This window comes from Periplaneta americana, chromosome 5 (assembly GCF_040183065.1).
Source record: "Periplaneta americana isolate PAMFEO1 chromosome 5, P.americana_PAMFEO1_priV1, whole genome shotgun sequence".
In the NCBI taxonomy this organism is placed as follows: Eukaryota; Metazoa; Arthropoda; class Insecta; order Blattodea; family Blattidae; genus Periplaneta; species Periplaneta americana.
This window is the reverse complement of record NC_091121.1, coordinates 117,897,794-117,916,120: the sequence shown is the minus strand read 5'-3', so window position 1 is coordinate 117,916,120 and position 18,327 is coordinate 117,897,794. Positions and strand designations below refer to the sequence as shown.

Sequence of the window (18,327 nt, the reverse complement as noted above, 5' to 3'; positions counted from 1 at the left end):
CAAGATTAATCCAGTCCCTACTATCATAACCTGCTTCCCTGAAATCCATTTTAATATTATCCTCTCATCTACATCTCAGCCTCTCCGAAGGTCTTTTTCCCCCCAGCCTTCCAGCAAACAATCCATATGCATTTCTGGATGACAAAAGCTTCTCAACCAAATAGTAACAGGCATTTCTTCTGTGTTTAATTTCCTCCCAAGTGTCATTTATATTTGTTACTGTTGCTCCAAGACATTTTAGGGCCTGTACTACGATCTCCTGTTAAAGCTCCAGATTCGTATACTCCAGCTTAGCAATCTGGAAGTTAAATATTTTGTTCTGTACTACCAACGGATTTTAACTGCAGGATTGTTATCCGGAAGATATAGTAACATTTTTATTACGTTGGTAATGAAGTTACTGAAAATGTAGTGAAATTTATTGCGTTGGTATGCCTTTCCCCACGTATTTCATGTTTATGTTCCGTGTTTATATGGTACTATTTATTTTGAGGTTTTATTGTAAGCATTGTTGTTATTATTTATTATAATACAGAAGCTCCTGCCAAGAAAATAACAGAGTGAAGAACAGAAAATTACACATACTGTATGAAGAAACTTTACATGGAAGCAAAAGGTAAGATTTTAAAGGTTATGTTTCTTTTCGAATACTAAGGCCCGGTTGCAGAAACGCAAATCAAATCAGTCCCTGATCGCCAATCAGTTGATGTCTGATTTATTTGATTGTTCTTTGCGTTGCACAAACGTGAATCTCCAATCAACTTGTCTCAATTTACTAATTGCTGATTTGAGAAAGAAATACATTTGACAACAGCGCTATTTAGCAACCACAGCCAATTTGATGCTCTTTAAAAGTAGGGAAACGAATGCATCAAGTGGGCGGTGACTAGGAAAACAAGTGAATGTTCAAGTGAATGTTTTGCTGTTTTGTTGCTTTTTGTAGAAAGGAAACAGGCGGATTCTATTTGTATATAGACTACAATATAGTGAAAAAAAATGAAGCAAACCCAAAAAAAAAAAAAAAAAAAAAAAAAAAACGTGAGGGGGCTTCTGTTGTGGGATTTGCTAGGAGAGTCGACAAGAAATTGGAATATGCATAACCTCCATAACCCAAAATAATTCCATTTCCCATCTCTCTGTTTACAAATGGAGCTCGTAACCCACTCATTAAAAATACAGTATTGTGTTGTCATGTGTAGAACCCTGCCAACGGGCTACAACATTCCAGAATTGCAGTGATGGTGTAGACTACATATTGCCTGTATATTCACAGAAAACAAACCTTTTCTACTTCGATAAAGTTCGGCATCATTTCAACCAGGTGATTGGACGGGGATGTGAGCAGTCTATACAACCAATATTAGGCTACTCTTGAAAATCCTGACATGGCTGAAAATTCTCTCTGGATTTCAAATCGTTCCCTGTTTGAAGTTTGGGGATTTATGAGACCCTGCCATAACAAAGCAATTTCATACGTAACATTCCTAACTACTCGGCAAATAGTTGATTTGTGGACCCTAACAAGATAACCCAAGACCGCCTGAAAAATTACAACAGCATAAAATCTCAGCATTATTAGAACTTGGTTCATTGGAGAAAGTGGAAGGTTTCGATTTGTCTGTCTGCATATATTTGTTTCAATTTTTGAAAATAACAAAACACACGAATCCTTACTTAACCTAAATCAATTCATGTCTATCACGAAAACGCCTTCTTCTTAATAATATTTTTTTCATTCTAAAATTTCTTCATCAGAAGAATCCATTATGTCGAAAACAATATTGTTACGATGTAACTATTTACTATATACATTACAGTAACTGCATTATGAACAGAACAACATAAATAGCCTACTTGATCGATGATCAGTGACTTAACCAGCAAAAATCTGTTGATCAAATCTGATGGAAGACTGATCTCCGATCAAACACTGATTGTTCTTTCTGCAACAGAAATAGAACTGATGGGCCCGGTTGCAGAAACACCGATCAAAATATGATTGGCAATCAAGGAGGGTTTGATTGACCATCAGTTCTATTTCTGTTGCAGAAAGAACAATCAGTCTTCCATCAGTCTTCCATCAGATTTGATCAACAGATTTTTGCTGGTTAAGTCACTGATCATCGATCAAGTAGGCTATTTATGTTGTTCTGTTCATAATGCAGTTACTGTAATGTATATAGTAAATAGTTACATTGTAACAATATTGTTTTCGACATAATGGATTCTTCTGATGAAGAAATTTTAGAATGAAAAAAATATTATTAAGAAGAAGGCGTTTTCGTGATAGACATGAATTGATTTAGGTTAAGTAAGGATTCGTGTGTTTTGTTATTTTCAAAAATTGAAACAAATATATGCAGACAGACAAATCGAAACCTTCCACTTTCTCCAATGAACCAAGTTCTAATAATGCTGAGATTTTATGCTGTTGTAATTTTTCAGGCGGTCTTGGGTTATCTTGTTAGGGTCCACAAATCAACTATTTGCCGAGTAGTTAGGAATGTTACGTATGAAATTGCTTTGTTATGGCAGGGTCTCATAAATCCCCAAACTTCAAACAGGGAACGATTTGAAATCCAGAGAGAATTTTCAGCCATGTCAGGATTTTCAAGAGTAGCCTAATATTGGTTGTATAGACTGCTCACATCCCCGTCCAATCACCTGGTTGAAATGATGCCGAACTTTATCGAAGTAGAAAAGGTTTATTTTCTGTGAATATACAGGCAATATGTAGTCTACACCATCACTGCAATTCTGGAATGTTGTAGCCCGTTGGCAGGGTTCTACACATGACAACACAATACTGTATTTTTAATGAGTGGGTTACGAGCTCCATTTGTAAACAGAGAGATGGGAAATGGAATTATTTTGGGTTATGGAGGTTATGCATATTCCAATTTCTTGTCGACTCTCCTAGCAAATCCCACAACAGAAGCCCCCTCACGTTTTTTTTTTTTTTTTTTTTTTTTTTTGGGTTTGCTTCATTTTTTTTCACTATATTGTAGTCTATATACAAATAGAATCCGCCTGTTTCCTTTCTATAAAAAGCAACAAAACAGCAAAACATTCACTTGAACATTCACTTGTTTTCCTAGTCACCGCCCACTTGATGCATTCGTTTCCCTACTTTTAAAGAGCATCAAATCGGCTGTGGTTGCTAAATAGCGCTGTTGTCAAATGTATTTCTTTCTCAAATCAGCAATTAGTAAATTGAGACAAGTTGATTGGAGATTCACGTTTGTGCAACGCAAAGAACAATCAAATAAATCAGACATCAACTGATTGGCGATCAGGGACTGATTTGATTTGCGTTTCTGCAACCGGGCCATGGATCGGTGTTTCTGCAACCGGGCCTAATAATTCCTACCATATGATAGTATTTTGGTTTTAATTAGTAGGCCTAAAGAGGACGGGTGCGGGTTCCAGCAAAAGTGTGTTTTTCTCCATAATCATTGTTTTATTCATGTGTAACTGCACAAGAAGTGTAGGTGGCAATTATTTTTGTATTGTAATTAATATTAAGTGTGCTTTCAGTTTGTTGTATAGCCTAGATTATTAGTGAATAGGGCCTATTTCGGTATTTTTTTTTAGAAATAGTATACTTCACGGCTTCAAATCATGGGTCGAAGGCACAATAACTCGTTTAAAAAGAAAAGTTCACTGATATTGATAATAATGAATGATGTCTTTGGCCTGGGATTTCTAACCAACATTAGTACAGCAAGGTACACTATTCCTAGCAAATTACCAATATTTCAGTATGTTAGGCCTACGTATTTTACTGTTAGTAAATGGGCGGATATTTTGTATTAGGCCTATAATACCATTCGATCACAGATAGGGCCTAACATTATTTTTTAAAAGAACAGCATGAGGTGGAGAGACGTTTCCACTAAAATGCAATATCTGTTGCTGCTACCAGTTAGACTATAATCACTCACTGTAATGCACATTCAACACCTCGTAAAATAACACAGAAACAGCAGATATTAAGTTTTGTCCAAAGTTTCTATGTACAGTATAGTCATATGTTTGATATTGTACTGACAATCGTCCATTAAAAGCTTTTGCTTATTTAGGTATAGAAACTTAGATAAAGGAAACAGAGAAATACAGTATATTTTCTAATGTTGTAGGTTGCATATGGAATTAACCTAGTTTTACTTCCTTTTTAGTAATATAGAATGAAGCATGGGAAGAATATAGTAACATCAGCACAAATACAAGGACCTGAAAACAGCTGAGAAGCAAATTTGAATTCTTGGAAAAGAACACAAAGAAAATTGCTGCTGCAGAGAGACAATGCAGGCTACAAACAATTGGAGCCCCTCCAACTGAACAAAATCAAATCCAAATTTAGCCAAGGTAAGTGATTTAATTCTCCTATCAATTGAGTGATTTCTCAGTGATTTTGATTCATATTCAATGCATAAGTTCACTTATATGTTAAGTTATACAATTATTAAATAATAAGCAGAGGAAATTGTATAACACAAGTTTGAATTCTTTTTATTTATTTATTTATTTATTTATTTATTTATTTATTTATTTATTTATTTATTTACTTACTTTTGTTACAGCCGAAGTAGTAACTAAACCAAGTTCCACTGATACCAGTGCAGCTAATAACACGAATGAGGTTAGTGTGTAAGGAATTAAGAGTCAGAAGAAGAGATGATGAGCTTCAGAGATAAAAAAAAATATTAGATTCTTGAAAATTGTTATACAAATTTAATTTAATGTCGGTATTACATTATAATACTATTATTTCTTTTTTATTTACAGTACCATTCAGGTTCACAGTGCAATTCTTTAGTTTTTGAAGTGAAACTGGACATCCCAACAATATCTCCAGGTAATTTGATTTATACTACAAAACGTTCTTTCACATTCTACACATGATGCTTACTTTTCCAATCTGAAATAGCTGTAACATGTAAACACATTTTCAGCCAACATGTTGAAAATAAAACTAACATACATACTATATGAAATCTGCAGCAAGCAGTAGATAAATTAGATGCAAAAGTTAAAAAAAAAAAAAAGTTAAAATATAAATTGTACATAATGATGAAATGGTCACAAGAAATGGATGTCATAAAAACTAAACATCATTGTATTATGTGTATATTATGTGGGATTTGAATGGGAATTTGAAATTTATAAATGTAGGCCTAAAAATAGAGAGTACACTAAACTGAAGAATTTATTTTGAGATTTCTCTGTAATGGGTTTGTAATCAGATTATGCCACATTATGTTAAGGTGTATTTCAATTTTACCGTGAGGATTCTCACTTTGAAACTTGTGAATGATTTCTTGTGTACAGAAAAACTGAAAAATATCTTTTCATAAGGTAAAACAGAAACTGACTACACTCTATTTACAATAGAACTATTTGCTTGGTTTTTTTTCTCTCTTTTTTATTGCAGCTTCAGCAGTTGTTAAAAATGAGTTTGGATTAATAGCATGTTAGAAAATACAATACTGTTACAGCTGCTGACTTTGAAGTGTCCACACATTTATGATAAAACATAATCTTTCTCCAGAATTAAATATCTTAAGAATTAATTCCACTCTTAAAATATTACAGAGTCAGCTGGTGCAGCAGATGAAGATCTTCCACTGTACGGGTGTCTACACAGTGTAATGAAAGTAAGTTTTAAGTGAAATTACTGGTTTATTCAGTGTAGGTAGTGTAGGCTAAACCCAGAAAGGTCTGAATATAAGCATATATCTCTCTCTTAAATATTTCAGCTGATAATGGGATAATAGCTGATCGAGTTACACCCCAAGGATGCTTAAAAAAAAAAAGAAAGAAAGAAAAAGCAAGCCTCTGAGGAATGCATTAGCCACATTGAAAAATCTTGCTTCATCTGTGAACTGTAAGTTTAATGTTGACTTAATTATACTTGAGATGTTAGAAATGCATGAACTTCAGTACAGTGATTTCTTTAAAAAATACATTAGTTGAAAGTTGGATGCTAACATTATAACAAAGAATGATTTGAAATAAAACTAAGTCATGTTCCCTCATGTTTGGAAGGAGATGGGATTTGGAATATCAAAAGTAACATTTGGAGTTTTTACATTACTTTTTCCTCCTCTTTAATGGGTGGTCCATCTACAAGGACATTTTCAATTAGTGGCAGAAAGTAAATGCTACAATAATCTTTATGTTTTAACAAAAAATATGTTTAATTTTGTTGACCAGATTTGTTTGACCTGGATGACTGGGAGATTACTTCTGCTCATCCTTCTAATGGAGTGATAATCTCTTGCAGCTGTTCTTGATCCCTGTGGTCTCTGGCCTCTGCTTTATCTGCTAGTCTTCAGGATTAGGTTCGAGTCAGGTGATAATTATAAGCTAATCTAAGGTTTCTGGTTGGGTACGGGTCTGGTTCAGATCAGACCAAGATGGGCCGGGCCTAAGAATTATGGCCCGTGCAGATCTCTAACAAATGGGGCTTATAGCTGAAGTTGGCTCTGCCACAGTTTTCCAAGTTTTGTGTATTTGCATATGTATTTGTGTTGTGTTTAATTACAGTTACTATGTACTCTTATGTATTAGCCTGTATATTATTAATTTGTAAATATGACATGTACCATAGCATATATAAGACAGTGGATGTAATAAATTATGCTTATTGTGTCTCCTGAAAAATGTCGTGTTTTGTTCACACAAAATAAATAAATAAATTTTAAATTTAATTGCAGCTATAGTGCATCTCTCTTGTTTTAAGTACATATTCACAGAGTACTTGAATACAATTGAAGCGTCAGCTGGAACAACGTTGTAAGTTACAAAATTTTCATTCGGTGTGTTTCCGTGTAATAATGTATGTCATGTTACCTTGCTATACTCCTTGGCTTGCAACTGTCCATCAATGCAGTACGTGAAATTTGTCCACTCAAAAGTTTGCTACCCTCATAAGAACAAAGTTGTACGCATACACATTTTTGCAGCTCCTGTAAATTTTACCAAATATAACTTATAACGTTGTTCCAGCCGACGCTTCAATTAATGTGCCTCTTGAAAAATATTGTTTTACCATATTTTGCTTATGTAAAATAAATTTGAATTGCAGATACAGTGCATTTTTATTGTTTTAAATAGCCTACACGTGCTCAGTATCTGGTCATAATTTTTAAAATGTATTTATCAAACCTTTGTGTTTGAATCATCTTAGCCTGTTAAGAGATCACTGTGAGGGATCCAAGCAATAAAATATATTTAAAAAGTAATGATATGAATATGTTTGCATACATGAATCACTAGGCCTAGCGTGAATGAAACAGCTCCCTTGCAAAACATAAATGCCAATTCCAAAACTTTCAGGAAATGAAGAAAAACTGTCACGTCTAAAATTCAATAAACTGTTACAGTTTGTTAAATAATAATATATAGCAAGCATATCTTAAGTCTGATTAGTGAAATATGTTAGGCCTACTCCTACTGGTGAGCGATATATGCAAGGAAGGAGAAGGGAACTTGCCACCCTACCACATTATCTCCTGACAGTTGTCTCATGAGTGATACCTTATTGGTATTCCAATCTATCTTCGGAGAGTTGACTAAACAACTAGCAGACACAAAATGAAACAGTTCTAGGAAAACTTTAATCAAGATCTATAATATATACATAAAACCTGTATTAAAATACTATTCAGAAGTATTCGTAACAGCATCAAAAAGAGAGACAGAATCCCTTGGAAAAAAAAAACAAGCCTTGCATAATTATTGGAGCAAATAAAACTACTCCCAATGAAGCATTAAAAGTCATCACTTCAATTAAACCAAGCAGCAAGTGCAGCACTAGCTCGATTGACAACAGTTCCTGCTGTAACTTTGTGGACCCCACAAAAATCTCCTACTGTTGTCAATGTTCTCCCAGTGGCATAGTATCTCAATACCAGTAGTAGTTGGTCCAGTGAAGGTAAGGCATTATTTCTGGAAAAATGTATAAACAATGAGATTTGGTTACACCTTTACCGGTAAATCTTTACAATAGCGTTACCAAAAGAAGGCAAGGACTCCCTACAGGATAGCCTGGAAGAGAGAGGTTTGGATGTAGTTTTGACATTTTTTTTTTAGACAATTGTAAATATATGCAAATCATACTAACGTAACTGTCACTAACTCGATCATACGAAAACTTGTCTTTTCCCTTTAATTAGTAAGGAAACACAGTAATGAAATGAATGTGCTGCCCTTCCCTGCCGCCTACCCCTTCTATCTCGATAGAGCGATCCCGCCTACCCGTACCTCTCCACCGCACTCCACTTTCACAGCAACTTTCCACCTTTATTTGGGAAATTGGTGTTGGCACTCAATTTTTCTTTCGTTTATGGTACATATGACTTGACTAGAAGCCAAATATGTGAATACATTTGTGTCTTAAAGTGGTAACGCAATTGTGAAGAAATGATAGTTTACCATATAAAGGATATTGATATATTATATACTGTTATTATTTTTTATATAAAAGTATTTTGAAACTGTTATTATTTGTAGGTTGCCCTATATTATTATATCAATCATCTTAATACCTTGTAAGTGCAACAGAACACCTGCATGAAGCAACATTCTAACCTCACTTCTACTGTACGCCTATTACAGATTACTGTACTTCAAAATAATTATTATAGTGTTATTATATACAAAATATTGATGTAATACCTACCGAAATAGTGTAACTTATTATTAACTGTGTACTTACGATCTGTGTCTTGTTTCAGTTGATCATTGATTTCATGTAGTAGGTTTCGTTATTCGAAACCGTCTCAAAAATTTCTCGTCATCCCACTCTTCAAAATTATTTGGACGCAGCGTAATTCGTTTTGCTGTTCTGATATAACGAAGCATCTGCTCCAGAACTTATCATCAGAATCAGTATCAAAATTAAATTGATCCTTCAAATCACCAGCTGTACGACGTGCAGCTATCTTGATTTCAACACCGAGTTCCAACCTCCGGATAACGCCTATCTGCTAATCTGGAAGTTTAGCCTCCAGATTGCACATAACGAAAAGTCGTACGCAATTACAACCCAACTTCCTGATAAATATGCCATCTGCCAGATAAGTTTAAACTAGAACTTTATCCGAGAGTCGTAGTACAGGCCCTTAATCTTTTCACCTTTTCAAATGATAAATTTCCAATTTTTCTATTTCCATTTTTACTATGTTCTGGTCACGAGACATAATTATATACTTTGTCTTTTCGAAATTTACTTCCAAACCTATTCCTTTACTTGCTTCAAGTAAAATTCCCGTGTTTTCCCTAATAGTTTGTGCATTTGCTCCTAACATATTCACGTCATCTGTATAAACAGGCAGCTGATGTAGGATGTTCAATTCCAGACTCTCTCTGTTATTGTGGACTTTCCTAATGGCATATTCTAGAGCAAAGTTAAAAAGTAAAGGTGATAGTGCATCTCCTTGCTTTAGTCCATAGTGAATTAAAGAAAGCATCTGACAGAAACTGGCCTATACGAACTTTGCTGTATGTTTCACTGAGACACATTTTAATTAATCAGACTAGTTTCTTGGGAATACCAAATTCAAGAAGAATATTATATAAAACTTCTGTCTTAACCTAGTCATATGTCTTTTTGAAGTCTATGAATAACTGATGTACTGTGCTCCTATACTTCCATTTTTTCTCCAATATCTGTCAAATACAAAAAAATATAATCAATAGTCAACCTATTACTCCTAAAACAACACTGATAATCCCCAGTAATTTCATCTACATATGGAATTAATCTCCTTAAAAGAGTATTGGAGAAAATTTTGTACGATGTTAACAAAAGTTACTACAGTTAGTAGTTATGGACAGTTATGGACTCCTTCTGGTACAATTTCCTTTTCCCATATGGGACAAGCTTATAAATTTCGGAACAAGCTTATAAATTTCGCTAGTTAATGCGCTTTCATCCTCTTGTATTAATTCTGCTGGAATTTGTTTGATACCTGGAGACTTGTACTTTTTCAGCTTTTCTATCGCAGTTTCGACTTCAGAAAGTGTGGGTCCGGGTATAAATGGCTCAGCAGTTTGTATTTGAATTTCGTCCCGATCATTTCTATTTGGCATAATATGTACATTATTAGTAGTTGCCCAAAATAGTTTTTCCATCTGTTTAGGATGGAACGAGAGTTCGCAAGCAAGCCACCATTCTCATCCTTGGTCACGTTTACTCGCGCTTGATATTCTTTCTTAAATTCCTTTATGTCCATGTTTTTATTCTTACTATTTTTTTCTACCTCATTCACTTTTTCCTTCAAGTAATCTCTCTTTTTATTGCTAAGTGTACGACTTACTTCCTGTCTTCCATTGAAATAATTATCTTTGTTCGCCCCATGTCTTAGCACTGTATATCAAAATAGGTTTGTAATAGATCCTATACATTAATTGTATTATACGAGGTGCTACCCAAAAGTTTCCAAAATGCCTCAATAAATGGAATTACACCATACCTGAACCGTATGCACCACCATCATCTTCAAAATAGTCCCCTTGTGAGTGTATACACCACTCCCAGTGGTTCTGTCAAGTATTGACTGCCATCTGGAAGTCATTTTTTGAGAGCTTGTTCAGCGCCTCTTGCGATTTTGCTTGAATTTCCCTAGCTGTCTGAAATCTTCGACCTTTCAAGTTGATCTTCATCTGGGGGAACAAAAAGAAGTTGCATGGGGCTGAATCTGGCGAATATAGTAGATGAGAAACGGTTGTCATTTTGTTTTTCCTCAGAAAATCTTGCAGGATGAAAGTTGTATGCAGTCTTGCATTGTCGTGATGGAGAAACCAATTGCCCATACACCACATTTCCGTATGTTTCCTCCTCACGTTCTCTCTCAACAACCTCAAGATGTCACAATAGAACACTGCATTGACTGTCGTAGCAGGAGGGACAAACTCCTTGTGAATAATCCCTTCAATGTCGAAAAAACACACGAGCATGGACTTCACATTGCTCTTCACTTGACGGGCTTTTTTGGAGCGGGACAAAGATGACTTTTCCATTGAGAAGACTGCTGTTTGGTTTTGGGGCCTTAGCCATAAATCCAACTTTCATCACCTGTGACAAACTTGGAAAGGAAGTCTGGGTCATTATGAAGCTGATTCTGAAGATCCCTGCAGACTTCCAGGCAATCCTGTCTCTGCTCAGCACTCAGTAGACACTGAACTAACTTTGTCACAATCCTCCTCACGTTGAATTCATCAGACAAAATCCTCTGACACATGCCATGCGGTAGTCCAACAATGTCACAGATGGTCTGCCTGCGATCTTGCACGATCACAGCCCGAACAGCAGCTACATTTTCTTGTGTAATGCCAGTTGATGGCTGTTCAGAACGATCATCATCATCAACTGATGTTTGGCCATTTTTAAAATGCTTGAAACAGTCGTAGGTTTGGATGTGGCCTAGAGCATCATCTTCAAATGCTTGCTTTAACATTTGTTGTGTTTATGCAGAAATTTTCCCGAGTATGAACTTTACGCAGACGCGCTGCTCCCTCAAATCTGTCATTGTGAAATTGCAATGTAAGCAACATGTAATAATGGAAAAGTGCTCACAAATACTAAATGCGTCCACTAAGAATGAGCTCACAAATACTAAATGCGTCCACTAAGAATGAAGCCGCTTATCACACTGACTCACAAGAGATGTATGAAGTCACCTAGCGGCATTTTGTCATACTAGTGCCCGGTCGTGTGCCACTTATGAATTTCGGGAACTTTCGGGTAGCACTCCATATATTTAACATTACTAATTTTGTTATTGTTCATCTTTCTCTCTGAGGAGAATGATTCCTCAAGAAGTGGGTGTCTTGATTTTATAAGGAAAGTTCTGAAACTTACAGAGAATCTGGAAATGAATTCGTTGAATATGATAGATTGGTTACAAGGAATGTGCAAATGCTATTGTGGTTAAGGTGCTTTGGTCCTTTTTATCCTCTCTTCAGATCAGTCATTCAATAATTTAACATACTGTGGGTAAACAGTAGGTACTGTACAATGTCCTGTATCAGCCACTTTTGTCCAATATGAACATGTTTCAGCTAATTACGTGGTATATATACAAACTGCCCTCCATTTTTTTCGTGAGACACTTTTTCTAGATGTTTTGATCTTTCTGTGAACCAACACTAAACTCTTGTCATGGCAGGTCTCCTTGACTGTGTAGTCAACACAAAGCAGGGTCACCACAGAGATGTCACTGGATATGTGCAAGACAAAGAACAAACACCCAGTTCCGTGGAATGGAGATAAATCTCCGCCCATCTTGGGAATCTAAGCACAGAATGCTTGGTTGGGAAATGCACGCACTATTCATTGAGCCATAGTGGTAGACAATGTAGACTACTTCACTTGCTAACAGTGTTGTGGGAGATAATATGCAGTCTATAAAAACTATGCTATCTGAACTTCTGATTACTTTCTTTTTACTTTTATATCTGAAATGTCAAATATATGAAACTTAATTGCCTTCTTTTTTGTGTCTGCTTTGTTTAAAAAGTTTTGTCATGATTATTACAGTTTTTAATAGTGTTATTGTATTGATAATTATGCATTGTAGTACTTTTGGATAGTTTAAAAATATTTTCCTTTAATTATGTTATGGCTATGTGAGAGGAAAGCGGACAAAGAAAGGATTTAAAATTAGGATTTCTATATGAAGAAAGCTCTATTTCTGTTCCAAATTGTAGATTTCTTTCTGTTTTCAGAATATACTTATTAGAGGTGTCATTGTATATTAATACTTACAGAGAATGATTCATAATGAGCTTCAATTCTTACTAAAACTTTTCATGTGTAACTTTTCAGACGATTAAAGAGGTGGATTTTTGATAAACAACAAAAAGGAGCACAAGGGACAAGAAGACATAGACACAAATCAATGGGTGATGTTGAAACAAATCTTCCTAAAAATAAGAAACAACAACAACAGTTTGCTCAGGCTATTCAAGTAAGAACTTCATTTGATTCTTCTTTGTATGAAAATCCAGTGTTGAATATTACTAATATCATAATAGTTGCTTTTTACTACTGTTGCTCTTTAATCTGCTAATGAGTCACATTTGATGTGGTTAAGTTTTTGTGATCATTTTGGCATATTTTGCATTCTACTGTATCTGTCATGTTAACTCAGAAAAGATATTTGTTGTACACCAGCATTATAAACAGGCTTCATCGTTAGTGAAAATCGTTCATAATATGCCACATTATTGTACCAGTGCCGTAAAATATTACCATGCCAACTAAAATGTCATGACTTCTATTATGGTGGCTTAACTTGTGCCATAAAGTTAATATTAGGTTTGTGTCTGCAACAGTTTCTGATAGTTTGCAACTGTCATGGACATGCACATTTGGAATTTACAAGCAGAAAAGTCGATGTGTCATGCTCATGACAGTTGCAAACTGTCTAAAACTGGTCTAGAAACAAACCTATTATGGAATGATTTGTCGTGCAAGAATATTTAAATACATATTTGTTGTTATAGCAACCCCTTTCTACATAGACCATGATATCAAACTACACATTATTACAAATTTAATATTTATTACTTTATTAATGTTGTCATACAAAAAAAAAAAAAAAAAAAAGCAAGTTACTATGCTCACCTCTCTATCATGAAGACAACAATATTTATGGGGGATAGGCAAACATCCAAAGTATGGCTTACTCCAGGTAGTAAGTGAAGCTGGAAGGGAGGCTCCATGTAACACTAACAGGGAAGTACACAATGTTATGGACACTGAATTTGTTGAACTTTCATGTGGTCAACCTATATTAAAGGAAAAACAATACCCATCCGGAAATTCTATTAAATGGGCCTAATTTTCTATATTTTGATCTTCCATACTGACTAATGAGTAAGGTGCTAGACTGGTATTTTCCAGATTTATGGTTCCGAGAACACTTCTCTGATCTTACTTAATAGACTAAAAGAAAAATGGATCAACCCTTCACAATAAAACTATCTGTGAGGAATATTAGAGCACAAAAGAATGAAGGGCTTCATTGCTTTTTTTCCCCCCCTCTGCAACATGAAAAAAAAAATAGCAATGAAGCCCTTCATTCTTTCTTTTGCGCTCTAATATTCCTCACAGATGGTTTGTAGCTTGTAATATCAGGTTAGGCCTATCTTGGTGATGATAATTTACTTACTTAGGCTTTTAAAGAACCCAGAGGTTTATTGCCACCCTCACATAAACCCACCATCGATCCCTATCCTGAGCAAAATTAATCCAATCCCTAGCTTCATATCCCATCTTCCTCAAATCCATTTTAATATTATCCTCCCATATACGTCTCGGCCTTTCCAAAGGTCTTTTTCTCCTCAGGTCTTTCAACTAACAATCATTATGCATTTCGGGATTTAATGTTCCTAATTATGTCAGGTGCAGAATATAGTGCATGCAATTCTGCATTGTGTAACTTTCTCCATTGTCCTGTAACTTCATCCTTCTTTGCCCCAACTATTTTCCTAAGCATATTCTCGAACACCCTTAACCCTTGTTCCTCTCTCAAAGTGAAAGTCTAAGTTTCATAACCATACAGAACAACTGGTAATATAACTGTTTTATAAATCCTAACTTTCAATTTTTTTAAAGCAGACTGGATGACAAAAGCTTCTCAACTGAATAATAGCAGACATGTTCCATATTTGAAGAGTGAAAATGGCAAAGGGTCTATGTGCCATTTAGAAAATTTTACAGGAAACAGTAAAAAACTTTTCTAGTTCTGTTGTTATGTTTATTTTTTCAAACTAATTACGTAGTTGTAAAGAATATTTATCCATCTTAAACGTAAACATAATGTATGAATAATTTATATTTATTTTCATGTATAACACAGTAAATTAGAGTGTTCCAAGTGCCACATTTTTAAAGAAGCATTACAACATCCAAATAAAAAAGGGTGGTAGTATAAAATATCAATGTAGCTCATGATTGTGTTGAGATGCTTAAATGTCTGTGAAGTTCTTCATAAAACACCTTTGCATAATCTGGTAAAAATGGTTAAGGAAATCTGCTCTTTTGCACTGGGTAGCATTGATTTTGAGAGAATGTGGACAGAAGTTTCTCGTACATTGATGGGTGTTTTCCTTTCTTCATAATGTTTATTACCTTCCATTCCTTTAGATTACTAAATGTTTTCTTGGTACAAAGCTACCAGAGAACTCTCTGGATACACGAATCATGCTCAGTTCCGAAATCTCACATTTTGTGGTACTAATCATGGCGTCTGTGGCATATTTCAAGTCAAAGAAAGCATGTGCTTCCATCTCCACAACCTTGAAAAGTTTAAAAAGTCGAACAGTTCTCACAACGTGATGCAAATCTCTGGGAATGTATAACTTGCAGACTCTCATTCTCTTCTCAATTACATGAAAATCACGGTTACAACTCATAAAGCAGTAACCACTCACAATAATCTTCTGTATAATCTCATAAAAGTGGCCATAATGTACCAAAAAAACATGTAAGAAATATAATTACACGATTCTGTTTTTTGCCTGTGCAATTATTGGAGCATACTACTATTGTCCGAATCTGCAACATGTATGCCTAAATTGTAATAATTCCGTTGTATACTATAAAACATGTTGCTGTGGAGAAAGTTTGGAACCAGTAATACCTGCGAGGCATATGGAACACTGGAAAAGCATCCGGAGTTAGAATATTCGCCATTTTAGGGTGAATGTTCGAATTATTTCTAAAGATCTTTGGCTCCTGGATCTTCCACTGTTTATTGGTGATGGTGAATGGAATACAATGAGTCAGAAAAAGAAAATGCCAAACAATGGCACTTAGAACCTTTGCTATTTCTACTCTTCATTTATTCTGTGTTTAATTTCCTCACGAGTGCCATTTGTATTTGCTACTGTCGGTCCAAGATATTTGAATATTTGCACCTTTTCAAAGGATAAATTTCCAGTTTTTATATTTCCATTTCGTACTATGTTCTGGTCATGAGACATAATCATATACTTTGTTTTTTCGGGATTTACTTCCAAATCTATCTCATTATTTGCTCAAGTAAAATTTCCATGTTCCATCTCAAAAATGTTTTGAAAAAAGTTTTTTGATCTCTTCAATTATATTTTTATTTTATCAATCATAGTCAAATTGAAGCTCGTGAAATTCCTAAACTTTTTTTTTTTTTTTTTTTGCAGATTTTAAAAATGAATTACATCAAAACCTAACATGATACAATTTTTTTCAAAAAAAAATATATTTTTTCAGTTTTGACCTTTGGGGAGAATGCTCCTTGAAAGTTTCATAAAAATCTGAGGTGGTCAAGTTGAGTGACTAATCAGTCAATTTTCTGGTTCTGTCATTATACGATCACTAATTTCATCTGCAATATTTTGTTTTCAACTTTAAGGAAACCCCAAAAGTGTTCATAAATATCGCCCTCAATCTGGTATCGAAAAATTAGTCTATCTGAATAATACAAACTACATCACTAGTTTCGTCAACTTGAATTGATAGGTAATTTGTTTGTGTAGTTTGTTTCGAGATATGAGTTCAGGTCACCTTAAAAAATGGCTTCTGAAATGTCGTTCTGAATTGTTTTAGATAGAATACAATACAATACATAGTGTTTTGCCAAATGGAAGAACTCTCACTGCAAACCCAGCATTCTCCAATGTTTCGTATTTTATGCCTTCCTCTTAGTCTTCGCATATGATTTACGTATCTTAATGTCGTCTATCATCTGATATCTTCTTCTGCCTCAAACTCTTCTCCCGTTCGCCATTCCTTCCAGTGCATTCGTCATTAGACAGTTTCTTCTCAGCCAGTGACCCAACCAATTTTTTTCTCTTATCAATTTCAGCATCATTGTTTCTTTACCCAATCTTTCAAACACAGCTTCATTTCTTATTCCGTCTGTCCATTTCACATGCTCCATCCTTTTCCATATCCACATTTCAAATGCTTTTAGTCATTCCTCTTCACTTCGTCATAATGTCCATGTTTCTGCTGGATACAGTTCCACACTCCACACAAAGTACTTGACTAGTCTTTTCCTTAGTTCTTTTTCCAGAGATCCGCAGAAGATGCTTTCATTTTCTATTAAAAGCTTCCTCCTTTTGACTTCCTGGCAGCAGCTCATGTTACTGCTTATAGTACACCCCAAGTATTTGAAGCTGTTTACTTGCTCTACTGCCTCATTTAGTATTCGCATGTTAACTTTCTTTGTATGACTACAGTTTTCGTCTTGTTTGCATTTATCTTCATCCCATACTGCTCACAGTTGTCATTTAGCTCCACTAGCATATCGTCTCTTCTTCTGCCAAGAACACCATATCATCAGCAAATCTTATGCACTTTATTCTTTTTCCTCCTATTATCACCCCTCCTATGTTCTGAAAACAGTTTTGTTTTAGATGTACCTTTGAAAACGTTCGAGCTTTGTATGTGTCTCTTTATAATAGTCATATCCAAGGAAGCCACATATTCCACTAATCTGTGAACAGTTCTTTGATTTTTACTGTCTTTATGTTCATTGTGGCCCCTCGAAGCTAGTTTGTGCATTCCACAAACTTTTATATAGTCTATTAATCTAGACAGAATGTATCTACTTTTATCCACTTGTTCATGGCATTTTTAAATTGACGACCTATAAGCATTGTCCAGTTGTTGTCTACATACTTGGTCTAACATGGCCAAGTTTATTTTATTCTGCAGATGTAGTTTGCATGCCACATGCTTCTTGATTTTGTCATTCACAGTAAGTGTTTTAGATCCATACATCACGAAGACAAAATAACGTACATGGAAAACAAAAGAATGCATTGCGATCACCAAACTACATATTGTATCTAGTCACATTTATGATAAATATTACGGTTAAAATTGTGTATTTCAGGTTCTGTTTTATTATTATTATTATTATTATTATTATTATTATTATGTGAGGTGAATAGATCTGACTTAGACAGTCAGTTGTTTACCAATAATATTTTTAATTTCATTCATATTACTTACATTGCTGATCATCATCATCTTCATTGGCACGACAGCCCTCTGTGGGTCATGGCCTTCTGAAGAAGTTTTCCCCATTCTTCCCTATTTATTATTTATTTATTCATTCATTCATTCATTCATTCATTCATTCATTCATTCATTCATTCATTCATATAGGTCTCACAAGCAGGGAATACTGATGAAGGAATGCGAATCAAACAATGCGATAAGGAGGAGTGGGTACAAGGAAAGGTCACGAAATAGCTTGAATGATATTCAAGAGTACAGTCGGAAGAGAAATGACATCGATAGAATCAGTCTTGTGTTGTGATAGT

At 34.8% G+C, this 18,327-nt stretch overlaps 1 protein-coding gene and 1 long non-coding RNA gene across 4 annotated transcripts in view; both read left to right on the top strand.

The window, feature by feature from the left end:
* Positions 1-18,327, top strand: part of DCP2 (decapping protein 2) — a 111,716-nt gene that overhangs the window by 46,330 nt on the left and 47,059 nt on the right. For all 3 annotated transcript variants that reach the window (XM_069826418.1, XM_069826420.1, XM_069826419.1), the window contains exon 6: positions 12,836-12,977. In XM_069826418.1, the coding sequence (XP_069682519.1) occupies positions 12,836-12,977 (142 nt within the window). The remainder of the gene's footprint in view (positions 1-12,835; positions 12,978-18,327) is intronic.
* LOC138700095 (uncharacterized) lies at positions 2,078-7,038 on the top strand. The gene is made up of 5 exons (XR_011332194.1): positions 2,078-4,368; positions 4,584-4,642; positions 4,789-4,858; positions 5,596-5,657; positions 5,760-7,038. It is a non-coding gene; the product is annotated as an uncharacterized lncRNA (long non-coding RNA).